Source organism: Apaloderma vittatum, unplaced genomic scaffold (genome assembly GCF_000703405.1).
Source record: "Apaloderma vittatum isolate BGI_N311 unplaced genomic scaffold, ASM70340v1 scaffold2442, whole genome shotgun sequence".
Classification (NCBI taxonomy): Eukaryota; Metazoa; Chordata; class Aves; order Trogoniformes; family Trogonidae; genus Apaloderma; species Apaloderma vittatum.
Genome location: NW_009705092.1, coordinates 43,558 through 70,838, shown reverse-complemented (window position 1 = coordinate 70,838; position 27,281 = coordinate 43,558). Strand labels below are relative to the sequence as shown.

The 27,281-nt window shown below is 41.6% G+C and overlaps 1 protein-coding gene across 1 annotated transcript in view; it reads left to right on the top strand.

Moving 5' to 3' along the window:
• ADCY5 (adenylate cyclase 5) overlaps positions 1 to 27,281 on the top strand; it is an 89,721-nt gene that overhangs the window by 45,388 nt on the left and 17,052 nt on the right. Inside the window, exons 8-11 of the mRNA XM_009865253.1 lie at positions 12,390 to 12,412; positions 16,906 to 17,050; positions 18,619 to 18,716; positions 21,445 to 21,532. Coding sequence (XP_009863555.1) covers positions 12,390 to 12,412; positions 16,906 to 17,050; positions 18,619 to 18,716; positions 21,445 to 21,532 — 354 coding nt within the window. The remainder of the gene's footprint in view (positions 1 to 12,389; positions 12,413 to 16,905; positions 17,051 to 18,618; positions 18,717 to 21,444; positions 21,533 to 27,281) is intronic.

Here is a 27,281-nt window from a genome sequence, read left to right as displayed (position 1 = left end):
TGGAGGTGAGTGATTGTGAGATGAGGTGCAAGGTTGTTTGAGAGGGGAAGGGAGGCTGAATAGCACAAAGAAGACTCTATTGTCTGACTTGTCCCACGTTCTGAAAACTCATCCAAGCTGTTTGAGAAGACGTGATTATCTACAAAAAAAACCCAGCAGCTGACATAAATTTGTCCTACATCCCTGTGGGCTTCAGCACCTGCAAAGGTTTCCTGCTTGCATTGTAACATAGAATCATAGGACATTTTCGACTGGAAGAGACCTTCAAGATCATTGAGTCCAACCTTTGTCCAACCCTATCAACACCGCTAAACCATGACCCTCAGCGCTACATCTACGGGTCTCTTACACATCTCCAGGGATGGTGACTCAACCACCTCCCTGGGCAGGCTCTTCCAATGCCTGACAATCCTCTCAGTAAAGAAATTCTTCCTAATATCCAACCTGAACCTCCCTTGGTGCAATTTAAGGCCATTTCCCCTTGTCCTACCACTCACCACTAGGGAGAACAGACCAACCCCCACCTCGCTACACCTTCCCTTCAGGTAGTTGTAGAGTGATAAGGTCTCCCCTCAATCTTCTCCAGGCTAAACAGCCCCAGATCTCTCATATGGCACATGCTCCAAATCCTTTACGAGCTTGGTAGCCCACCTCTGTACAGCCAGGTGCTGTTCACCTTCTATAAGCTACGTGCCCGCGTATGCTCATGGGTCCCCAGGAATCATGCTGCTGTGTTTAACTCTTGAGAATACATTCTCAATTACAAGGATCAATTGGCCTAAGGTAGCAGACGTCTTCATTTCTTGCTTATACCTTTCAGGTCCTTCTAAATTAAAATTGGCAGGAGCTAGTTAACCAACGCAATTGGACTGAGGGTATTTTTATGGCTTATTTTACATAAAGTTGTAGATTATATCTTTATGTCCTGCAATAAAGATGAAGAAAAGGGAGTTTCTATTATAATGCCTTTTTATAATAACAATAAAAATATTTGGCACCTCTGTAACTACAGGCATAATCAGATTGCTCTGTGACCTTATTAATGTTGTTTTGACCCTTCGGGCATAGTCAAAAGTGTTTATTTGTTGCCCACCGTTGCCCATAGTCCAAGTTCTTCTTCAGGTCACCAAAGTCCTAAAGTATTCAAAGAACTTTTCAACACGAGATTCACTCCCACAGCTTAAGAATTTTAGTATAGCTATAAGCAACCACATATGGTGTCTTCTAATGGGAAATGCTGGAGCAGTTATTAATAGTTGGTGCTAATATTACTCAATCATAATATTATTTTACAGCGCTAAACCAAATTTCTTAATCTCCATAGTAATGTTTCTTTCATTTCTCGGATCTCCAAATGAGCCCTTCTGACATAAGCGTACAGATCAGTGGAACTGTGCATTTTTTATGTGGGCTGTTCAATAGGGTGTGCTCAATAGACATGACATTATTAGAAGAGCCTAATCACGCTAGCACATAATTATAAGTTTCTTTGAATAGCTTTTAAGGGGTTCTTGCAGCCTCCTGTTCAGAAACAAGGTGTAAGCATGCCAAATGGTATTATGCTTCTTGGTGTTAATTACAGTTTGCCGTGTCTAGCTGGTTGTTCAGTTGGAAAAACATAATTATTTATTGAAATAGCAAGCTGAGTTGTAAAAACTTCACTGCCCCTCACTTGTAGGAGGAAAAGCCTCTCTTTTTTTTTCCCTTTTTTTTTCTCCTTATCTTGAAACTTTTCCTGTAATGGTATTTACATTGTTATTAATTCAGCAGCTCAGAAAATCTTTTCGACTCAATCTGCTTCTCTACTGACTCTTTTATTAAGCTCTTTTCTGAGAGGCTGATGTAGCATGCGTCAAGCTCTTCCTTGAAAACCACTTTAAACCTGATTCATACGTATTATTTTCAGCTAGACGTTTTGTTGTTCTTGGGGACTGGTTTTTAAAAATTTGTTATTTACAATATTTCCCACTGCTTTATGTTTGAGATGCATTAGTGAAAATGAAAACATGCTGCTCTGCATGGCCTAGAGACCATTTTAATATCTGCTAGATGGACATTTTATTGATTAGATCATAGGAACAATTTCTCCATTTACTGTCTCAATTCTTTTTCTCTGTGTTAACTTCTAATTTAAATATATATTTCTTTGTACCACCCAGCTTTGCACAGTACTTTATTTGTCTGTAATCTCTAGCATTGTGGTACATGGCTGCTGTGTGTGTTTAAAGGCATGCACAGTGCACCCTGGCTGCACGCACATGCGCACTGTCTGCAAATTGCCTGCTTAAAAATACAAAATGCAGACAGACAAAAGGGGAGCAGAACTACAAAGGCTTGTTTCAGTGCTCCTCTGGGATGACATGTCATTGATCTCGGTAAGCTGCACCAGCTTTCAAAGCTCCTGAAAATGTGCTCTTTGTTCCACATCACCCACCTTTCCCCCAGACCTCTTGCATGTAATTATAGGTAGCCTTTTTTGTTGGAAACTATGAATGTGTAAGGTTGATTAGTCAAAGTATTATGCCAAAGGCAGGCAGTGCAGCATTGCCTTTCTCTTTAGAACCTGGAGCTCCTCAGCCCTTTAATTTCAAAACAGGTGTTTAGAAGAGTAATTGCAAGATAGTCTTCAGGCAGAAGCCAGGTAACCTTGCAGTGATGTGCAGTTACATTATATTGATATGTAGATTTGAATACATTTGTGTGAGTAATATGGGTGCTTATAAAGGACACAAGTTTTTGTCACAAATAGAACATTTTGCAGTATGAAGACAATCACATTTCCAGAAAAAAAGAGAGACGGGGTTTTTTTTGTGATGCTACTTACAATTCCCTGAAAGAGAATATTAAAGTTCCTTGAATTGCATTTTTGGGAGGGAACGGTTATGTTTACTAGAAAACAGAATTGTTTTGGCCATTTTTCTTTCCTTTGAATGCTGCCTCTGGTAGCTGTATCTATCCTTGGGATATATTAGCAGTAGTCCTGGATGGGATGGACTAGCACCAAAGGTAGCCTTACACTCCTTTTTTCCCTCTCTCTTCTTTCGTCCTCACATTTCAACATATCACCATGTCTGGGGGCATCAAATGCATCCAGCAAGGTTTCTGTAGAAGGGCAGCCTGGCTGGCAACATGGGGAGGTCTTTGGTGTCTGCTTCTCCCCAGGTTGTGTATTCAAGCTTAACCTCTGCAGGGTCCAGCTGACTTCCCACGATGCTCCTAGATGAAGTTTTTCCCCTGGGCACACAGGAGTTTATTCAGGCACTTGCACATAAATATAAATAAGACAAAATATCCTACAAATGTCCATGCAGCAGTAAGCAAAAATGTTGTGGGAAACTGGAGCTATTTTCCTAGTCCTACCCTGGCTAACTGGAGCCCAGGTCAGCTGGGATTGCAACTGTGCTGGCTCATCCCATCCTTTCCAGGAGCCCCTCCATCTCCTTGATGCATGGGTCTGCTTTCCAGATCAACCTTCTTTTTCCCCTCCCATTGCTTAGCAGAGGCCTTTCTTGCTGTGCAGAGCCTCCAGTGAGGCAGCAAGCAGGAGGCACCAGCGTTGCCCATTGCTGACACTGCCCCACGTTAGCTGATGGAGCCACTGCCCGGAGAAAGCCAGTCCTGGAGACTGTGCTGAGTTGGGCTCGCAGGTCAATGGCTGCCCCTAAAAATACTGGTAAGTTTGCAGCAGAGGAAGATCAGATACAGGTGACATGGGAGGCAAAGAGCCTTGTCCTGCTTTTTTTAGCGAGCCTCACTGGCCCTGGGCAGGCAAAGAAGCCTGGACAGGATCAGCTCTGTGGCTGTATACAGAGTATGAAAAGAGGCAGAGCATGACAGAGGAGCAGCACAGCTGCTTTCTATTTTTGCTGCTTTTTACAGCATGCTTTCTTGTTCCCTAAACAAAAGTAGTCAGTTCAGGACCAGAGACTGTGTCTCTCTGAAAATGCAGGTCTTTATGCTGCTCATGAGGTACGCAAAGGAGCAGCATTCCCCCAAGCCTCTGTACACCAGCCTTGTCTTCCCTTCTGTCTCCCTGGTCCAGTTTTTGATTGCAAAAAGTTCGAAAATAAACGAACTTGAAAGCATTCGAAAGTACAGGTGTATTTATAGCTATAACAATATTTATAAACCACTAAGAAATACTTCTTCTTTTTCCAGTACAGATTTCAGGGTGCTTTTATAAATATGGATGGCTTTTAGACTTATGGAAATAATGCTCATGTCTCAGTTTTCATCAGCAAAACAAAGCTACCATTTAAAAAAAAACAATTTGAGGATTGTAGTTGAGTGTAAACTGAAATAGGTTTGTTGTAAACAGCTATAAAACCAGCAAATGTTGATACCTTCCAAAATTACAGAGCTATTCTAGATGAAAAATTATTCTCTTGAATCTTTTATGCTGCTCAGGATTATTAAGGTCATAGCTAAAAAACACATCCAGTTTGGATGTTGTTCCAGTATTCAAAGAGTGGCTACAAAGAAGATGGAGGCTCCCTTTTTACAAGGACTCAGATGGATAAGATGAGGGATAATGGGTACAAGTTACTCCTGGAGAGATTCCAATTGGACACAAGAGGAAAATTGTTCACAATGAGAACAATCAAGCCAGTGGAACAACCTCCCCAGGGAAGTGGTGGATTCCCCAACATTGAACATTTTTAAAATTCAGCTGGACAGGGTGCTGGACCATCTTATCTAGACCATGCTTTTGCCAAGAAAGGTTGAATCAGATGATCCCTGAAGTCCCTTCCAACCTGGTGTTCTATGATTCTATGACCTTGAGGTTGCCATACAGCTATCATATTTATTTACACTGGCTATTGTGACAGCAACTTAGCTTGTTCCACTGATACTTGCTTTGGGGAAGGTCTACTTCAGAAACAGGTACCTCTGAGTCCTTATAATCAACTGTGGGCAAGGTGACTAACATGATTACTGAGCGCAGTTGTAGATACCTGGCAGGTTTCCTTTTTTTTTTTTCAGATGCTGGAAAGTTTTAACATTAGGAGGTTTAGAAACAGAAAGAGGAAACCCTGAAGATCTGCAATATGGCTTTCAGCCTGAGCATGGTTCTGTCATGAGTCTGAGTACAAATAATGAAGGTTTTCATTTGCAATGAAATTTTGCGTGACATCAGTGTTAGTTACTAAGTAAAAACGAAAATAAAATCAAACACAGATCATACATATGTAAGAAATATGAGTGCATGCAGATGTTAAAAATGTGAGGCAAAGTTATAAAAATACATCCTAGATATAGCCAGTGCAGTGAAGAAGCTCTTCTTACAAGTAGGCACTGCTTGATTCCTTGCAGCACTGTTCAGAGCTCTGCGCAGTCTTCTACATGATATTTAGTTGCTTGGTGTTTGCTTTCTAATGAAACAATGCTCATCTACAAGCCTGGTCATTCAACCATAAAATATAGTTCTTTGTCCTATTCACACTGTCCTAAATCAAACAATTCTCTGCATGTTGCATTGCAAATACAGTTGCTTCCTCCCTTTATGCCTCCACGATGCCCTTACAATAGATTCTCTTGTTACTTGGAAATCAAACTTGGGGAACAGGTGCCTCAGAGAAACAGACACTATGGCTGGTTCTGTGCCAACTCTACCACTTAAATTCCATGAATGAGGCAGTGAGGGTTCAGCACCCCTTCTACAGGTTTCATTTAGCTGAGGGTCACCATTATCCTCTTTTCCAGCAATCATTTGCTAAATCTGGTAACATCAACACTGACGTCAGCGGAGCTGGACAGGAGCACCCAGTGGAGAAGAATTTAACCCACAATTTTTTTGCTGCTGTTGTAGCAAGCAGAATCCCCTGAACTTGTAGTCAAGCAGGGAGAAACCTTCAAGCAATTCTTTCTGCTATAATCTTCATGTACTGCTGTAGACCTGGGAGGAAATTGTTAGTCTAGTCTGGGTTTTACATAACCAGTTTAGTTTAGATAGCTCACAAAGAGCAAAAGGTAGAATCCTATCCTGCAGTTATGCTGCAGAACTGCTTAGGTGGTTCTGAAAAGAGAATTTGACTGATTCACATTTCATGTGATCTCATATAAATCAGTGGGGGCCATATAAAACTCAAATTGTCAGAGGTCTCATACACATTTGAGTCCTTATCTGCAAACCTAACCTTTATTCTAGTTGGTCAGGGCTTCCAGTCATCCTTGATTAAATTCTTTAAAAGAGGGATAAGAATCTGTGAGATGCAACAGCTGATGTGCAGCTGTTTTTGTGAAGCTTAGGTACAGTTTAATATTTGCTTGGAAGTCTTGCACTGATAATTTTTCCACCATTCAATGTCCTTTGCTAGAGTAAGTCGTAGCCATGTGGGAAAAAGTGTTTTGTTTTGAGACACTACTAAAAAGCGAGTGGGACTAAATTAAGCCTAAAAAAAGGAAGATGTATGTTCCTGTTTAGCCACAGAAACATTTCCTCTGACATTCGTGGTAGTGTTGCATGGGTGGACACCAGAGGTCAAGTTGTGACACTTACTAGAATGATTTCCAAAGCTTCCTAAAATGAACAGTAAGCTTTAATGACAAAAGGATGTAGGTTAGCAGGTTTGGGTCTGGTTTTCAGAGAGGATGAGCCGCTCCAGCCAGTACCAGTGGTGATTTCAATTAAGGCTGATTAGACTTGGGTTCAGTCTGTCTGCATCTGATTAGAAGGCTATTTGACAACAGTGGCTGTAAAAGTTTGTTGCATTTATCATGGTTTGGAGTGTAGAGATAAAAGGACAGTGAATAGAGAGCCAGGAACTGATTCAGAGCATTTCTAGGACTACTTGTCTTCATGTCGTCTTCTGTTTTGCAAGTTGGGGTAACTGTTCACAAGTGAGGCACAGAACCATATCCCATTTAACTTGAAAATGTGACCTTTGAACTGAGGAAATTTGTATTTAGAGTTCACAGAAAGCTGGGAAGTATGAGCAACCTGCTCTTCTTAGAGGTGTGAGTTCAGAGCCAGTAGCTAATTAAAAGTAAGGGGGAAAACCTATTTCAAAAGCAACCACTGATGTTTTATAGATATAAATCTGGTGGACCAGATAAATTCATGGGTTTGGCCAGGTCTAGTCTGTCAGCTGGGGGCTGTGTATGAAATAATTTTGAGTAGAATGAAATAGAGGGTTTCACCATCTGTGAGTCGCGCGCAGGAATGGACGTCTATTTATCAAGTGGGGTGGGCTGCAGGAAGGGAGCACTTCAGCTTTCCTTTTTGGAGCTCGTTAGTCTGTGCTCCAGGTACAGCAGACACGCTCATCGTGTAATCTGTTTCATAAACTGTTTTTCTGCCAGTTTGTTGTTCTGTGCTTAGATGCTTGTTAAATATCCTTCCTATGAGGCTTACTATTTTCTGTGCCAGCTCTTTCTGGACTCTACTGTAGAAATTGTGTTATTTCTGGCTTGAGTGCTTTGAAGTCCTTCGATTTTGTTTCTGCTTTTACACCTGACAGCATCTATCTTCGCAGCCTTGTCTTGTTGACCACAGGGAGAAAGGCAGAATAGTTAATATTGGTGAAAACAGATGTGAATAGTTAGTTTTGCAGTGGGTCCAAACCAAGTTTGTTTTTAACTATATCCACTCTCAGCCTGTCACTCGCCTTTTCTGTTTTCCATGGTTACTGTCTCCGTGAAGCACCTTTGCTTTGCAATTTGGCCCGACCTCTTACAAAGCTCATTTTGTCCCTACGTCTAACGTTCTTTAAATTTCTGCTGTAACATCATGTAAGCCCGATTTCATCGTTGTTCTAAAGATGAAAAAGGGCAAGAAAAAACAGTTTCTCTGTCATGTTTGCACTTACAATCTTTGTTGGAGTTGCCAGTAAAGTCTTTAAGGTGGAATCCATGCTTCCCACCCGTGTTGCCATTAAGAAGGTCATAGAGCTCATCCGCCCCTCTACTGTCTTATTTTTGGAGTGAAAAGTTAAAAGGCTGTGAAGTCTATTTAACTTTTCTTTGCATATTTACAGTATGTTAATAATTGCAGCTAATGTTCTCAAAGTTAGAATTATTACTTCTAATGGTTCTTGATTTGAAGCATTATGGTATAGCAGTCAGCTTGTCATGGCTTTGACAATCACTTTATCATTCTATTTAAGGAGTCAGTTTTAATCTTCAAAGAAAAGGGCTTAGTTAATTTAGAAGTCAAGCAGAGAGATGGCAGTCATATGAGCTTTTAGCACAATAGATATTCATAAAATATCCCCCGTAAAATAGTAAGCCTCGGGGACAGATGCAGTAATATAACATTCCCTTTTTTTTCCTCCTGCACATGTCTACTCCCACTGAGGATGGTCGTTAAAAGTAAGTGTGTATAAATTCAGAGCCACCTGACCTGCCATAAAAAATATGGGTTTTTAAGAATCTCATGTGAAAAAGCAGAAAGAGCAGGGCTATTTTTTGGTAGGTACTAGAGCCTTTAAGGGAGCTGAGTTTGGGTTAATATTCCTGAAGTCAGAGAGAGAACTGTCTTAGTCTCAGAGCAATTATTAAATGCTATTACCTTTACATCTGCAATCTGATTGCAGAATAATGCAGTCTCCTGGGTAAGGGGAAAAACTCCAGTATTGGGGATATTTAAAATGAGATTCAATAAAAATTGCATGAGGTCCTATATGCAGCAGTCCATTAGCACTGCGCTGCCATAAGACCTATCTCATGCCTTATGTTCCCTTCTGGAGAAAAGGAGTTTTGGCTTTAATAAGGGCTACTTCATCATCATGATTATGGAGCTATTCTTGAACTCCTGTGAACTCCTATCTCTCTGATTCTTGTAGCCATCACTACTTCTGCCATTTTTGTCCCTGCTGACAATTCCCAGCCTTTTCTTTATAGCACCCTACAAAGTCACTGGCACCGCCTCAGTCTGCTGGGCACAAATCCATAAGCAATCAAGAGGGGATTTATATACTTAACTCCAGGAATTGGCTGTTTCTCTTCCTATCCCCTTACTCCTCTCCTAAATGGTAGGTACCTCATTTTTATCAGCTATTTTTGGGGGGCATTCAGATATCTGTATATGTACGTGCAGAAGTGCCAATCTTGACTATCTTTGTGCAGCTCAAAACCTGCTCTGTAGCCCAACAGATTGGGTATGGTCCCAGCCTCCCACGGCGAGCACAGACAGGTCAGACCGGGAAGGCTGGAGAGTGACTTTATAGATATGCTCGCAGCAGTAGCAGCCCCCATTATTTCACTTTCCTTCTTGAGCTTGGAAATTTATCTATTACATCATGTCCTTTATGATCCTTTATGAATGATCCTAGATCATTCAGCCTTTAGGAATGAAGGCAAATCCATGTAGACCAGATTTCTGGAGGATTGATTGTGCTTAGTGTGTCGCGGGTGTAACACAGAGCACTGCAGTTCTTGCAAGCAGCCTTATGCTGAGCCAAAGGACTTTAATTGGAGCAAAGCATCCGAGTCCTAAAGAAACTAAACTAATTGCCAGCTGTGGACAAGATAAAAGACCAATGTGTCGTTAGTGCCCAGACCTCATGCAAGAGGAAGAAAATAACGTAAGTGCAGATTTTTCAACAGACTGAGCATGGGCATGAAGTAGGGGGAGGTGAAAACACATTAACAAAAACCCAGGGGGAAACTTCCCTCCCAGCTCAAAACAGGGTGAGCAGCGTGACCCTGTGCGTGCAATCATCTCTTCCACTTAAAAGGCTTCTTGGTAGGTGATTGAGAGACAAATGCTTTAATGGATAAGGAGGAAAATCTCTGGTCAAGCCAGATCCTAGAGGTATATTTGCTCTGTATCCTGGCAGTCTTTCAGTGCAAATAAGAAAGATCTCCTGTAATAAATGACTTGTTTTTAAGAAGCTGTGTTTGAGGGGTTTTCTCCTAAAATAATCCTGCAGACCTTTCTCCGTAACAATTCCATTTTAGGCAATTCTGCTTGAAGAATCTTTCATATGAAATGGGAATGTTCAAAGTGAATCAATTAATTTGCTTAACTTAAAGAGGTTCCTACTACATTTAATGTTAAGCTGATCCTCCCTAATTAAAGTTCAAGTCACCCTTAAATATATAGCCTCATTAAATGAAGATCCAGGATAGAAAATGTACTAATCTTTTAGTTTTTTGCTTTACCTGAAATACGCCTTTTTTGAGTTTTTAATTTTAAAACACCAATTTAATTTGAGCAACTGGCATGAATAATTTCCAGAGTTTCAAGCACGATTTAGTATTTTAAATTGAAAAGCTAGATCAATTGATTCTGTATTATTTTACAGACTTTCCTTAAAATAGCTTTGCTGGGGCAAAGAAGCAGGAAAGAATCAAATTCCATGTCCAGTTAAATATGCAGCCTTTATATTTTTCCATGCTTGAAATATTGGAGAATTTTTTGAGGATATGCTTGCTGAGGTGTTTTGATAACTGGAGCTGATTGGCCTGTATCCTCGAACTTGTGCACCTAGAAGACGGGAGTGTGAGATCTATGTTTAGTTTCAGGGTTTCAGTAGGAGGAATGGTTACGCAGCTGTCTGTGAAAATCAGACCATTTTAGAGGACTCTGCCACTGCAGTCCGTCATCCAGTTCCCATGTGGCTAAGCTTGAAAATGTGAACTTGATGTCTATCTAATAAACGAGTACTGGTTGTTTTCTCATCAGTTCCCTCCCCTTATTTCTTGGCTTATAGCTATTTGTGTTCAGCTGATTTACTTTTTTTTTTCAGCCTAACTGACTATGACACCAGACAAATTAGTGAGCATTTTGTCTCCATGACTAATCAGTGAGCTTTCAGTTTTGGCACTTTGTTGTAGCATTGCTTAGAGGATAAATAAATAAATCAATCAGATATTCCTGACAACTGTAAAATGATTAAGTAAAGGAGAAAAAAAGCATCACAAGAAAAAAGTTGAAGGATCACTTCATCACTCTTTAATGTAAAATCAAAAAGTACCTTTTTTTTTGTCTTGGATAACTGGATATGCTAACTTTGAATCAATACCACTATCTCCTCCTTCCGACTGGTGGTTGTTACATGGGTCTGAGAGACTTCCTTTATCTGAATTTCTGATGGATTAAGCTGGAGTTGCAGTTTCTATTTAGAAGTGTGGTTTTGGTCTGAAACAGAGTATTTAATAATGGAAGTTGTTCTTGGTGAGTTGTGGTCCTGTCTGTTGGCTTGAGTGACAAACCCCACTTTTTTCCTCATGCAAAGCTGATGCTGTTTCAGGGACACAGTGTTGGCTTCACTTCTGCCTCTCGCCATATCGCCATGTTGCTAACCAGTGGCAAGGGCAAAATTTGCTCCCATTTAGTATCTGGTCAGTGTTCTTGCTTCTGATGGTGTTGGACAAGGCGACTGTGGGAAGACTTTTGCCCAAAGATTTTTATTGCTTTATAGTCAGGATGGATCTCAGTTTGCTGGTCCCATACTTGTAGCGGCTGCAAGTCCAGCAGCTGGAACATCCTCCTGTGCTTGGAGCAGTTTTGGCCTGAGGTCTCTGGGAGGAAAATAAAAGGAATTCTTACTGTCTCCCAGCTACATTTGGTTTATGTTTTGGAACACAGGGTACAAACTCTGTGCCTGAGCATCTGACCCTACTTGTCAAATATGCAACTTTTCTTGACTTCAGTTAAATTTAAGCCAAGGAGCCTGAGGACAGATTTTGTCTTATGCCCATGCAAAGTGGCCAGTTTGATGCAATTTGGTCCATTAGCTATGTTAATGCTAAACCTAAAAAAATATGCCTCTGTGCATATTTTTCTCTGAGGTCTTCTAGCCACTTAAACTGTGAATCACCCATAAATACATATACTTACTCAGTTCAGGTGGCCCTGAAGGAGTTGTTAACATTTTGGCTATTATATATATTATAAATAATTCATTAAATCTTTTTTCAAGGAAAAATGTGTCATGTGTGCGTGTAGTGAGGGGAGAAGGAAGGAGATCCCTTGAGGTTTCTCCGGAAGAGATGAAAACAGAAATGCATCCAGCTCCCTTAGCCAAGCCTAAAGAGGTGCAACCATGTTGAACACAGTAGTTGACCTATGTTATCCAGAATTTTATTTCAAGGGGCATACATCCTCAGTTATAAAATCAGCATTATTTCTACTGTATCATTTGTAAAGGTGACTGAAAAAAAAAAGAAAGCACGTGAAATAAAGCATGCCAGCAGTCAGCTGAAGCATTTCCCTGATCTTCGCTTCCACAAATTTATACCTGAAGGCATGGGTTTTTCTAAAACTCTCTCTCTGCCTGATGACAGGGCAGCACAAAGAACTGCTGTGGGTGGGTGAGGTTATCCATCCACACCTACCAGATCAGCGCTCTGAAAACTCCTCTGTGAAATGCTGTTCGTAGGATACTTTGTGTTCTCAGAGTCAGCCTGTATCCTAACTCTTGTATCTTTTTCCTTTCTTTCAGGGTTTTGAGGACCCCAAGGACAAGTAAGCAAATTTACTTCTGTCAGACACTGTTATGTTTGCACATTTGGGATAACTTTTTCTCATATTAAAAAAAGACAAAAATTAATGCCCAGCAGCCAAGAAAAATGCCTGGACTCCCCAGAGGTTTCTCCTGGAGGGCCAGCCAGTCACAGGCATGGGATTGACTGATCTGCATGCAGAACTGCTGCTGCCCTCAAAGCGTTTATTCGTTTCTGTGCTTCTTACTTGCTTTTGTAATCAAAATGCTTTTGCTGCTCTTCCACTTTCCCCTGATATTCTTTGCTATTTGGTGCTTTGAATATTTCCCAAGAACAAAATCTTCCTGTAAAGTCTAACTGTTGACCATCTAGAATAAGAAAAATTTAGGTATGTATTGAAAAATATATATAGTTTCTGAGCTTATTTGTATATATTATTATTCATTGCTAAGTATTATTTATATATAAAAATGAACTCAGAAATGAAACCGCATTTGAAAAATAAGTTCAAACTTTCGTGCTTTAAAATACAGCTAAATTAAAGCAGCTTTTATTTTTTTTTCATCTAGAACTTTAAAAAATGGTTAAAATAACAAATAACATGAGTGGTATTTTCAAAAATTGCTCTTGGAGGAAAAAACCCACCTGTGTTCACTCTTTTAACTCCTACAGCTGTACATAACAAAAGCGTTTCCTGTACTGAAGGTGTTTGGAATAATTTCACATTCAGTCCTACTGAATGGCGTTAATTCTAAGCTTGCTCAGAGCAAGATAGGTGACAGCAGAGGAGAGTGGTGCCTAAAATACATTGCTCTTGCTCTTTTACCATCTTTCTCCGGCTGCCAGTCAGACCTCCATGAGCTGGGACAACTAAATGCTTCTGTGGGCCCTAAGCACCCAGCTTTGGGAAAAGTCACTTTTTGGTGGTTGAGCTTTGAGAGCGACTCCCTAAAAGTAAAGGGAAGTGATAAGTTTAAAGATTACAATATTCAGTATTATTTCTTCCCACTGCAAACCTGATTTTTGTAACACTTAGCTCTGTGCACCCTGGGACACTTCACTGATGCTACGAGGTGTTTAAGGGGAGTCACTGAGGTTTCTTCTTGCATTTGTGGCTGCTGGGAACTCAGCTGATGTTAGATACACTTTGAACAGAAAAGTGCGAACAGATTACAACAAAATAATTCTAAGGAATACCGAAATTTTAAGTATCCCTCATGAACTAGCACCTCTCCTCATAGTTTGTGCAAGAAAACATAAATTCAGCTGCCTCGGTGTTGGTCCACAATGGAGTGACCCAGCGGGTGAGGAACAGCCTCTCCACCACTGCTCCAAGGACCATGAAGCCTCCTCCATCCTATAGTCTGAAAAGGCTACTTGAGCTGTTACAGTCATTAGCTAATGGCAGAGTATTTACAGTGCTGATTCAGTGTGACACCACCTTATTACATAGATTGCAGGATTTTTTGCATTTGTCTTCAGCACCAACTCAAGAGCACAGATTTGGCCAAAACAAAAATCTCTAGCAGAAAGTGTTCATGATGCTACTGGTTAAAGTCAAATACCTAAACCACGTCAAGCCCAGTGCCCTCATGTGCAGAAACACTGAGCATCAATACTTTTCTCTTACAGCGAGGGAAGACGTAGGCATCACATGGCTCTGAAAACAGGACTCATCACTTACATGCCTAAATGCAGATTTAGCTATTGGATCTAGGCATGAAGCATATAAAATTATAGCACACATGTAGTTTTGGCAGCGGTCACACTCTTCATTTGCACAGAGTAATTAAATCAGCAGAATATTTTTTGATTACTCTGAAGCCAGCATCTCTGGGTTAATTGCTAGCTTTCACATTTGCAATTAGAGTGCAAAAGTTGCTCCAAACCCTGTTCGTGTTGCTCCTGTCCCTTGCAACATTTTTCCATTGGCTGCATTTATAGAAATTTCAGCAGTGCTTTTAAGGGCTGTTTCTGGAGGCTTGGCACTGACCTGAAATCCTTGGGTTCCCCCTCCTCCCATATTATCAATATATTTCCACATATGAATTTTATTAGCCTATGGCCGTACCTCAGCTCTGACTTACAGGCACTGCCTCCGGGGCACTCCTTAGCACAGGGAAATTTTATATTTCAATTTAAAATTATATTTATGCAAATGTACCCAAACTTGCTGTACAGAAATTTAGTTTGGGTAAAACTAGGTGTTAAATTCACCTGGGCAGCTAGGTATATGCAAGGTGACTAAGCTTCTGTGTAGACTACATGAAGGTGGCTGCCTCACTGCGAATATCCCAGCCAGGAAATTTAAAACCTGCACAGATGTTTCTACGCAATCTGCAAGCACAGAAGTTATTGTTGTATTGGAGATACTCTCAGCAATATAACGACCTGGTATAAAACTGGAGGCAGCCAAGGCCAAAGTCCGAGCAGGCAGTTTCTTCTTCTCCTCATGTCTTCCTGAGCGATGCTTTTAGACTGGAAATTTAACTGAGGTTTGCCAAGGTGCTGAACTGACTCTTTTGCTTTAGTTCTAGAGGAAAACATATTGCATCTCTTGTACGTGGTATGAAATGACCAAATGTGAATGACTCAATTGTGTAAATAACTCGCAGGATCTTGGAAGATATTCTGTAAATATGAAGCCTAATGATTTCCTTGCTTATTTTTATGAGTCCAGAAGACATTGTGAGGACTGAGAGAAAATCAGGAGCATCTTAAAGGCTCAATGAGAGGTTCTTCCTCTAAGGAAGCCTCTAGAAATAAATCAAATGTCCTATCCTCCTAGAGACAAACCCACTTTTAATTTCAAAGTTCAGTATGTGAAGTTCAACGAATTAAATAACTCTAGAGCCCAAAAATAAATTTTAAAAGAAACTCTTTTCCCTGCTGAAATATTAAGATGGGCTAAAGACTTTGAGACACACTAGGTTTGCAATTGCCGTATGGTTAGTAAATAGACGCCAGTGGTGTGTCATCATGACCCAGCTGAGGTATAGCCACATTCACCTCGCTCACTGGGGCGAAGGGAGTTGGAGTGGAAATGAGTAGGGCGACCTGATTTATTTTTCTCCCAGCAAGAGGTACATGCTGGAGTTGGAGTACAGAGGTCTTCTTGAAATCTGGTCCAGCTTTCCAGAAACCTTTTGGGCAGCCTTTCTTTTGGAAAGGGACTTCTAACTTTTAAAACAGGGTCACATTCTGGTTTATAAGCTGCTTTGAACCGTCTCCGCTCTACAGCACAGTGGTACCTGAGCCAGCCCACTGACCGCAACACAGCGTGTGTGCCTTATGCACTGTTATGCAGTACAAATAAACCTGAGAAAATAAAGCAGTGTACCTTTTCCTCATGCTTGTCACACCTCGGGATTTCTTCCCCGGAGAGCCTAAGGTGAAGGTCACACAACATGAGCCTTAAGTTTCTGTACCACCATGGGGTTTGCTCATAGAAATAGTTATCCACTGGAATATGCCTCAGTGCAACTGGGGGAGCATATTCCAATGGATAGCTGTTGGTATATCCCATGGATAACTTTACTACCAACAGGGATTATCTTTTAATTTCTGCCTATGGCTAGTTTTAAAGCAGGCCACTAAAGTGACAGCATCAAGTCATTAAAATCCTCTTAGATTTTAAAAATAACTAGGATTTCAGGAGGTGCTTCAGGTTTCCTGATCCTCAGTGCAAAATGCCTCAGGGCAATTAAGTTTTCTGTGTTATTTTTTTTTAACAGTTTTTGAAAATCAGCCTCATTTTTCTAAAGCTGTAGCTGAGCATCAGAAACATACTAGTACTAAAGATTATAAGCAACTGAGAAATCTTATTCCACGTATTTAGAAAGCAGAATCTAATTTATATTTTTTGCTTTTGCTATATTTTTCTTTCGCAACCTTTCCTTGAGTCAAATAAATGTCTTGTTAACAGAAGATTTTTTTCTGGTTTATGCTTTGTACTCATAAATAACTGTATGAAGGGGAGGCAGTGGGGTATCAGGACAGTTTTTTTCCTCACCTGTTTGTTCTGTGAGCATTTTTTTCTCAAAAATGGAGAATTGTTCAAGTTTGGAAATTTTCACATAAATGTTTACAGAAGTTATTACTGGGAAGGAAGAAGCATGACTAGTTACACAAATAATGTTGTCAGCTCAGGCACTGGCAGCTATGACAGCATGGCAGTGGAGGGAAGAGTAAGTCAGAGGATGAGTGGAAGGAGACTGCTGACAGAGTTTAGACAATGAAGGACAGTAAAGAGACTGCAAGGCAAGAAAACGACTGCATGTAATATAGACAAAAAGGGCAAGTAAATCAGATCCTTTTACTGGTGGACTCAGGACTGGCAATGAGCTCTAGAGCCATTATCATTTTCCTCTCAGCTCATAATCCATTTTCCAACTTGAAGCTGTCATAAGCAAATTGCCGTTAACCTCCAGCTTGTTACACAGTGACATGATAACATACGGTGAAGACGGGGAAATTATCTTGTCCTCTTGTGCTCCCTTTTTGTGACATCCTCAGGAACACACAGGAAAGTATGAACCCTGAAGATGAAGTGGATGAGTTTCTGGGCCGTGCCATCGATGCCAGAAGTATCGATCGGTTACGCTCTGAGCACGTGCGCAAGTTCCTCTTAACATTCAGGGAGCCTGACTTGGAGAAGAAGGTAATGTCTAAAAATCATTGCTTTGTGTCAGTTAGACTTGTTATGAGTTTTAATTCTCCTGCATAAGGTCAAGCTTTTATATAGACAGGTAAAGCTAGATTTTAGGCATTGGAGGTGGGGTTGTGATCTTAAAAAATACATGCTTCTTCATGGAAACCTTCATGTATGTGTCGCTAGAAAGTTGCAGTCATCTATCTAAGGGAGCACTGGGCAGGAAAACCAAACCATTTCTGTCAGACACCCATGAATATGTAATGATGAGCTGTAAAGGGAATCCAGAAGAAGACAGATCTATTTCTCTGACTTTGAGACATCCAAACTGAGACTGCAGTCACCTTTTATCTCCCTCAACTCACTGGTGAAACCCACTTCAGCCTGCCTGAGCTCCGAATCACCTCTGCAGGGTTTTTTGCTGCCTTTGTCACCCAGGTGTACTACTAGGGTTCACTGGGATGCAATTCATACTCTAGTCATTTTTTGGAAGTCCATTTTAAGCAACAAATTGTTTATCTCACAAATGTGAGAAAGGGGAGTAACAGACCTAGGGCTCCTGATTGCTTCCTGATTTTGTTTCAGGTATCACTATTGTGAAGCAGAGGTTTTTTCAGTTTCTCTGTCTACATAATAGAGACAACATTGGCTCTAAATGGCTGCAAAGTTAAATTCAGTTAAGTCCGGAGATACCTGGGTGCTATTATTAAGGATACTCTATAAACTGCCGTTTTTAGTCACCCCAAGAAAGTCAAAGTAATTTTTTGTGTTGCTTTTCGGGGTCTTTTTAAAATTCAAACACAGTTCTTGAGATACTTGAGTGGTCTTCAGGTTAAACTCATTACTCAATGGAAAAACCTTCAGTAATAAGTTTGCACTAATTATTTTATATTTTGTTTAGAAACAGTCTTTCAATGATAGGAATTAAAACCTATTGCAAAAGCAGACCTTAGCAGGATTTACAGCTGTTCAGTTTGAGACTCAGTAAAAGCTCAAGCACGTAATTATTCCCATACATTCTCCTTCAATTTTATAGCTGAAAATTGCTAGAGAAATTAGCAGTTTACCTGTTCTGAGCACCTTTTATTTTGTGGTTCAAATATTGAGACCATCTGTACTGAGAACTGTGCTTCAAGCTAAATAAAGCATCCCTGGGAATCGGATGCAGCTCCCATGTGACCAATATGTTGACAAGTAGTTGGAAGGAGTGACTGTGTGAAAACCGCAGCATCCTTACACTATCATTAGCCTGAGCCAAGCCGTCTGCATAAATACAAGGGTTTTCTCATTAGCAACATTCATAACCTGTCAGAGGAAACTTCCCATGGAAAAAAGGGCAGATGGCAAATCCTCCCTCCACCCAGCTGTGGGGGTTTGTAGGGGTTTGTTCCCTGGCCTTTGGGTCTGTTCATGCCCTTACAATTTGCCCAGGGAGAAGGGGAGTTTGGAATATTAGTCATTTCCTACCAGCGCTGCTTTGCAAGGACCTAAATGGAAGCCAAGTAGGAAGTTTTTTGTGAAGAGAAGGCAGGCAGCCAGATTTCTCACTAACATAACCCTGCCTGCATCTTTTGCAGTACTCCAAGCAGGTGGATGACAGGTTCGGAGCCTACGTGGCTTGTGCCTCCCTAGTCTTCCTCTTCATCTGCTTTGTTCAAGTCATAATCGTGCCACAGTGAGTACCTTTTCATCCTTTTGCTCCCAACTGCTCCCCTTCTCTATTCTGGCCTACTTTTCTTTGTTCTTTCTTCTTGAGAATTCACAGCACCGAGGGGAAGATAAAAAGCCTTAAATAATTCATGCTCAAGTGATGCGTGGTGCTTATTGTTCTCACTCATTCCTAGTGCAGATTAAAACCTCCTCACTGGCACGTGAGGATTTCTGTTTTCCCAGTGTGATTTCTCCTACCATTTACCTCTGTTTTAGGAAATTCAGTTCAGCACATTTATAAGCCTGTGGAAAACAAACATCACTAAGTAGGTGGAATTGCCTACTAAGGCATAGTACACACTCACGACATGAGGCTAGGTTGTCCTCGTATCTGAACACAGTGAGACAGGGAGGTGAAAAACCCATCACAGCCTCGTTGCTGTGGAGCAATGAGGTCTCAGGGTCTGCTTCACAGATGAGGCATAATCTCTCATGCATTTATTCTTCAGCAGTGCAAGAAGAAAGGCAGAGAGGGAGTTGATCTCCACATGCCTAAACTTTGAGTAGCTCACTCCAGGTTTAAGGGTTGCAGTCGTTTCTTTCCCCAGGCTGTGGGCCACAGGGCTCTTGGGCCACACTGCTCTGCAGTGAAATTCTTTGTCTGAAAGGCACAGTGTAACCCACTAGATCTTTCTAGCAGTGTGCTCTGCAGACATGGTATTTCTTCTCAAAGAGTTCATAAAAAAATCCCTTAAGATTAAAGCGTGTTGGTATTTCCTGTGCTCTGGTTTAGTAGCAGTAATATATCATTCACTGAGCACTGATATGTTGGAAATAAATTTGGAGCTATTCATTTATAATCTGAAGAACAAGATCACAGAAGCTCTGACAATGATTCAAGTTCATCTTCATTACAAGAAGACATAAAAAAATCTTTAAAGAGAGCTCCAGTACTACTTTATGCCATTACAACTGCTTTCTGCTTCTGTTCACACCACAGATCCTTCCAGAGTAGAGATCGGTTTGTAGTGTTCAGATGAGATATTTGGGATGTCACAGAAACAACACATAGTCTGATGTTTGAGGTCATCCTTGAGGTCCCTTCCAACCTGGGGTTCTGTGATTCGCTCTCCCAGGAAAAATGATGTTCACTTCTGCTCACAGAAAGATTGAATCAGCAAAATAACATCAGTACAAATGCACTGTGTAAACAGACAGATGGATTTGGGGAAACAGGAAGTAAAGCTGGAAGAGGCTCAAAATTGAAACTAGATCCCTCCCAGTAATTAACGCATTGATAATTATGTCCAAGAATGTTACTGGAGAGCAATTGTTCTAGCAAGAGCTTACACTTTGGAACTCTGGATGTTACTGCTGTGACTTCACACCTCTACCAGCCTTTGTGTTGTTCATCAAACTCCCTAAGCAGCCACTAAGCTGTTTCCATAAAACCCAGTTTAACATTTAAATGACAACTTGACAGTTTCTGATCTGTGGCAACCATATGGCTGACTCCTTTGTATTATGCCAGAGCCAATCTGTTATGGGAGCGTGGTATAAATGTCGTGCTGCTCAGACTCCTTCCATGCCGCCCATAAGGGTGGTGGTCGTTCATTTTTTTTGTAAGTTCTGAAGTGTCCTTAGGCAGCCTGGCCTGTCTGAAAGATGATTTAGCTCAAGAGCAAATAAATTTCATGCTTTAACTGCAGGTCAGTTATACTTTCCTTCAGCTTTTGGTTTGTTTTTCCTTATATTTCAACTGCATAGTTTTGGTCTTTTATTGAAGGTAAGAGTTAAGCAGCAACTGAAACCACAGGTGTATGTTTGTCTCCACCAGAGCTTCATGAGAGACACAACATGGAATTTGAATCTGAAACTAGAGACAAAATGACAGTAATAATTTATGATGATAACACAGAATAGCTTTAATGAGTTTCACAAAGGCTCAAACAGTGAATTAGCAAGTACAGTTATCTTAGTAGTCATAAGAGAAAACAGGGACCAGCTGGCTTTGGTGTGGTCAGCCTCAATGCCGCGTTGCAAGAATACTTCCTTTAAATTATGAAAAAGGCTAACTCCTGGGAGGGAGCCTATCCTGTCACACTAAGACCAATTGCCGAGAAATTGTTGTTGACTATCTTTGAAATCAAAACAGATGAGAATGCATAGCACAAAGTTGGCCCCGGGGTCCTGTTTGCACTTCAGAGTTGGGAGAAACAGGAACCTCTCAAGCTGACCAGGCTACGGCTGCTTTCCCCGACTCTGCTTATGCCATCGTTGCTCCCATCCCACGCACGAGGCAAGGCGCGGAGGATGGTGCAGCACAGATGTTCCCCGTGCACGGCAGGGACGAGTGGTTATTCCCTCGAGACTCTTCCCGCTTGGCTGCGCTGCAGCGCTCTGCACGCTTTCCTTCCCAGGGGTCTCCTGCCCACAGCCAACCGGGGGCCGACCTGCCGTAACAAATCGTTCTATCAGCTCCTCTAGCACATGAAATACTTCTCAGTCCCTCTGCTGTCACCCCGGCAGGAAGGTGATTGCTGTAAAAGATGTGGTGTTCTCTGCTCTGCAGCCTGCATGAGTAATTTGAAATTGGACAGAGTATCTGTTGGCATTCAAGGCACCTCGTATCTCCTACTGCTATCCTAACTGTCCTGGCTTGTACAAATGTCATGTTCTGAAGAGCAGAACTGTAGCTATTCCATATGGTGTGCATTTAAAAAAAAAAAACCACAACATCTCCTTGGTTTCAGCTCTACGTTTATGCTGGGATTTTACCTGACCTGTTTCCTGATCCTGACCACAGTGGTGTTTGTTTCGGTCATTTACTCCTGTGTAAAGGTAAGTACTGTGGTTTCTTTGTAGAGTCCTCTGCCTAAGATAACAGGATCAGCGATCTGTGTCTTCAGCTAACAGAGTGTGTTTTGTTAGCCATCCTTTCCACACTGTGTGATGAAGTTTGCAGAAGAAGCCTTTGATAATACAGAAGGAACTGCAAACAGATGTTAAGGTTGGCGTCTCTTTAGCTCAGCGAGAGGTAATCACTCTGTGGATCTGCATGTCTGTTAAGTCCCCTGCAGGCACTCTCTTATTGATGTAAGAAGAACACATTTTCCAGTGTGCAATGAAACACTGACCATTCGTTCCCTTCCTGTAAACTTCCTGCAGAGTTGCCTGTGTACTGGCCCCTGCTGCATATGCATGTTTGGGTAGGCAGATAATCAGAAGCAGAATATCATCAAGGAAAAATGTCCCGGGGGGAAGTAAAAGCCATATACATATAGAAGTTTATCAGCCTTTCTCAGATAAGTGTACAGAGCTTCCAACATTCAGTGGGCTCTTGTAACTGGATTGATCAGCAAAGAAATACATTGTGTGAAACCCAAAAACATATTAATTCTTCTTGGCAGCCTGTGGTAAAATGGCTGTCAGCACTCGGGAAAGGCTGATGAGCTCATCTTTTTCACTCAAAGGTATTCCTATTAAAATGTTGATGCTACTTGATTTTATTTGTGGTTTTGAACATCTTAACAGTCTAGCAGTGTCTGAATGTGGAATATGTTCAGATTCAGGCTCCTTAGCCCAAACTCAGCTTTGTTCCTCAGAGCCTGGAATAAAATAGCTCAGCAGCGTTATGTTTCCTGCACAAGAAACAGTGTGATAATGGATTATGTCATGCAGATGATCTGTCTCACTTTAATTATCTTCTCGGTGCCATTTTCAACAGTTGAATGTGGGTGCTCTTGACAGACTTGTACCTTTCATGTCGTTTTGATTTTTGAAAGTTAGATGTGGAGAATTAAAATTTGCCTTCTCATTTAATAAGAGCTACAAACTGTTGCCAGTGAAAGAAGCTTCAGGTTGTATTTGAATTTAACACCTTACTCATGGGGCTTCCCTTGGACTTCGGACAATTTTAAAGGACCCTGATTCATAAGCGCAGCATCCTGTTGGTCCTGATTGTTTATGGACATTGAGAATTACAAGTCAGAAATGACAGCGCTAATGCGAAGGCTTGGCTCCCTTGAGCTGGGAAATGGTACCCAAAGATGCCTGCTTGTAGCTGGGGTGTGCGTTGCATGTGAAGATGCTGCTGAGCATCGGTTTGTAAACTGGTATCAGCAGTTAATGTGATTAGCAGTTAATCAACAAACAATGTGGAAAGCTTTAGGGCACAGCTGCAAAGGACTTGGAAACTCAGTGCAGAGCTGTGCTGGCACCTGCTTACACTGGAGTGTCACTGGCAGCAACGTCCCAGCTCTCTGCCAGCCATGCAGAGCCACAGCAGCTCAGCTGGTGCTGTGCAAATACTGGGGCAAGAGCTGGGGCAGACCCAGGCCTCTGGAGCATTGGAGCTGGCTGACTTGAAGCCAGATGGGTTTCAAGGCACACAGCTGTTTGTCACCCACCAGCTCTTGTGGGCTTAGGCTACTTCTACAGACTGACAGCAGTACTTTCTGCCATCATTCATGGGTTTTGGGTTTGGTTTCTTATTATTACTCATTTTAATTAAGGATTAATTTAAAAGGCATGCAGAATTTTTCAGTCCCTGGGACCCTAGGTAGATATTCAATCTTGCTTTCTTTGCCTTGATCTTTCAGATTCCTCTGGAAGATGTCTGTTCAGTGGTGCCTACAACTGTTTTTAGTCTGGCTTTACCTCAATGCACACAAAATGTCAGAGGGAATTCAAGCTAACATCAGCATTTAATGGGATTTTATGAAGCCCCTGGTATTTTCAAAAATGAGTTTTCACTGTGTTATCCCAGTCTCAAGGCGTTTATGTATAACACTGAGTGTGGCCAGTGCGTTATGTGTACAAATCACAGATACTGAAAATATTAGGCTTTCTAGCTCCAGTGCCCTTTTGATTATCCCCTTTATAGTGCTTCAGATGAGCCTCTGAATGACAGCATCTGATTATGACATGACTTGTTTAGGGAATGGGTACTTCTAGCTTGTCAGCTACCTGTCCGATAGCAGCAGCTCCAGGAGCTGCAGCCTGCTTCTGTCATTAAAGATCTTGGTGTTTTAAGTCAGGGGGGTTTTAAGCATGGGTTTACCCAGCCCTTGATTAGAGGGTGTTGCTTTATTTCTGTAGTCCACATTGCTCCATATGCAGAAAGGAGGGAGGCACTTTTCCAGATCCTTTAGATGAAATTTTAAGACACAAGGATGTCAGCATTCTTTGTTTTGTTCCACACTTGGATGTGGGATAGCAGAGCATGTGTTTTACATGCCAGTGATTCATGCCACGCAAAGTTGGAAAGCAGGTGTCCACCCCAGGATATCAGCATAAACATAACTTATGCCTGTTTGCTGTGCTGTTACATGATAAGTGACTCTTTTTTCTTCCTCTTTCTAGCTTTCATGTGAGATTTTTTTTCCCTATTTTGGCCTCTCCATCTCTGGCTGTGACAGTGGCCAGCAGGCTCTTTCTGGACAGCTTGATCATGTTTTATTTTCTTTGCTGTCATTATTATCTTCCACTATAAAATTCTCCACGGACTAAAAGTTGATCCTGGAACTGCCAACACAGCCAGCTTGGCTTTCCAAGTTTCTTCAGCTGTAATAAACAAGAGAATTCTAGTTCTTCACTTTGATGCTCCACGAAGACTTGGCCACTGCGAGATGGTGTTCCTTCCCAATAGAGTCTAAGGTCATGGGAACTAGAGTGCCTTCACAAATACTCCACGGACAGACATTTGTCTTGCTACTAACTTATCAAGTTTACATTGCTTCTTAAAATCCTTAACTTCTGCTATCTACACTGCTGTGTGGAATTCAGCTTCTTGCATGTTCCTGGGAGCACATATGAGAGAAATTTCAAGTTATCCTCTTCAAGAAAATACGGGGGTTTTGTAGCTTTACATAGGTACAGCTTGCCTGCCTATTTCTTCACCTCTCAAAGGTGGTCTAGATGCTTCTAAAGTGTTCGAGTGTTTTCTCAAACTGAGGAAAAATACCTGCAAAAATTGTATTTTTTTTAATAGACTAATAAATCACTGTGAAATAAGTTACATAAATGGACTTGCAACATCAAGTTGCCTGAAGATGTTGTCTTTTACTCCAGAAGCATCTTAATGTACTTCAAAATTACTAAAAGGCTTTTATTACAAATTGAAAAATCAGAACTTAAAGACCTTATAGTCTTTTTCGTCTCACAACACAACGGCAATTTTCTAAGCAGTGTTCCATGTCCACAATATGTGTTAGGAAGACAAAAAGGAGAAAAATTACTCTTTTGTATGTGATCAGCTGGTTTTGCATAGTACAGTTTTCACCCGGTGTATTTTTGTTGTGCAAATGACTGGAGGTTGTGAATTATTTTCAGTGTAACACCAGTACTTGCTGGATTGCTTTTTAAATTTGGACTTTCACCAGTAAAACAGTGCCCTCCCTTTGCCTTCTATTTTCATTGGTACCTGTGTGCTTTCAGAGCCTCTCTTTTCTGGAAGATAATGTCTTCCAGCAGCATTTCTGCTTTCCAGTTCTGAATGAACTGGAATTGGCTGCACAATCCAATTTCCTTTTTCCCACTCTGGTTAGTTTTCTTTACATGGGGATTTTAAGAGTGTTAACGAGTGACCTCAAGCTTGCGTGGCAACCCAAACATGAATCTTGGCTGCTTGAACGGATCACGTCTTTCTTTCAGCCCCTGTTCTCAGCAGTGCACAGGCAGGCTTAGACTTGCTATTTCATCAGACCCTCGTGTGTCCTGTTCTTCACTCAGGCAAGATTTGAGTTGTATTAGGAGCAGTAAATTAAGTTGGACAGTACAAATCAGTGGACTAACCAGCAACAATGCATGGATTTTCACTGTATTACAATGCCCTGATCTTCTTCTTCTTTTCCTAGGGCAGAAGGGATTTTATTTTATTGAAGAATGGCAGGGGAAGTCATCTTCTTTTCTTTTTTCTTTTTTATACCCCTGACGTGTGGATTTTCTTATGGAGAGAACATTGCTAGTCTGGAGGTGAATTGTCAGAGCTGAGGTGGGTCCCCCATTTCTGTCATAGAAGTCCTCCAAGCTGCAAGTATTGCTGGTCTCTGTCTGCCTCTGTGAAATGGCGAGAGCATTACTTGTGTTGTGGAGCTTCTATGAATGTTGTTCACAAGGCAGAGGTTTCTCAGATGTGCAGCATGGCTGTGCTGTTGAGCTCTCTACTGCAATCCTGACTCCCTATGGTTTTTGGCATGTGTTTCCTCTTCAGGATTTTTTCCAGCTGTACTTGTTTACTGACCTAAAATTTTCCCTAGTTTGCAAAGTAATGAGAACCAAGATTAATACAAAGAAAACATGTTTTCATTAGAATTTAAGTGTCCTCCACTGATAGCTTTGCATGATATCTCAGGCTTGGTTCAAAGTCAGGCTTTTTTTGGGATTGTTGGCAGCAGGGGCTTGAGCCAAGATCCACAACAAAGCACTCACGAGTTTTATTTAGGTGCCTGATTTCCCAGAGATTACAGAAAGAGGTTAGGTCCGTGCATACCTTTGTGGATCTTGGCTTTGACTCCTAAACGGAGGGGTGGAAGGAAAATCTGTCCTGCTTTAATCTAGCTAGAAAACTGTCTAAATGCAGCACAAACCCTCCTTCTCCCTCCAAAACCTATAAAGGTTAGAGGGGAGGAAAGCCCCAAGGCGTTTCCCACATCCCTGCGCTGGCAGGGATCTGCTGCCTGATGTCTGTGTGGAAGCAGCTGGACATGGTAGGGCAGGGAGACATTTTGGTTCATGGCTTATCAGCAAAGCCAAAGATTTCAGCATCGACAGGATTTACTTCTGAGAGAGAAGTGTTTGACTTCATTTTATGGAGGCTGCATGAGCCTGAAGGATTCCATAAGATTTCTGTGATTTTCAATCAATCCTCATTTAGTGCAAATAACTCATAACTCCGATTTTCCCTTTCCTCCCATCCACTACAGAGCCTTGCCCTCTCCTTTCGTCTGGACTTAGCTGGATTTTGGTACCTGTGCTGGTAGCAGATGAAATCAGCTCTTTCAAAACTCTTGCCACAACCTCGGTCTCCCTCTGTAAAAGTCACCAGCTATTCAGTGCTTTGTCCGTTCAAACACTTCGTAATGACATTGTAGGACTGCTGTGTGGGAAGCTGTGCACTGACAAAATGTTGCATCTCTGAAGATGTAAGAGTGAAGGATAAAAGGGAAAAGCAAGACTTTTAATAGAAACATTAGTCATAGATAAATTGCAGTGCCGTGTCGCTGCGCTGCTTGCTGCATTGTGTCTCTAAAAATACCCTCTAGTGGCTTGGTTATTTGTGCAGCGTGCTGGTGGGGAAAGGAGAGCTGGGCTCTGGCACAAACTTCAGCCGTCTTCAGCAGAGCCCCTCTGCCCTGGGGCACTGGTGTGGAGGGGACGGGCACTGCGGGGGGAGAGCAAGGAGTTCCTGGGGTCCATCTCTCGGGTTGCACTGGGACAGTGGTGATGCATGAAGGGAAAGGGTTGCCTTCATTGTCTTCTGGACTTCTCCTCTAGCTAATGCAAGGCAAGGAGGCCCCGCGCGGTGCTGAGGGGTGGCTTGTGCCACAGAGGGCATCTGGTTAGTCCCTGCTTTAACAGAGAGACTCTT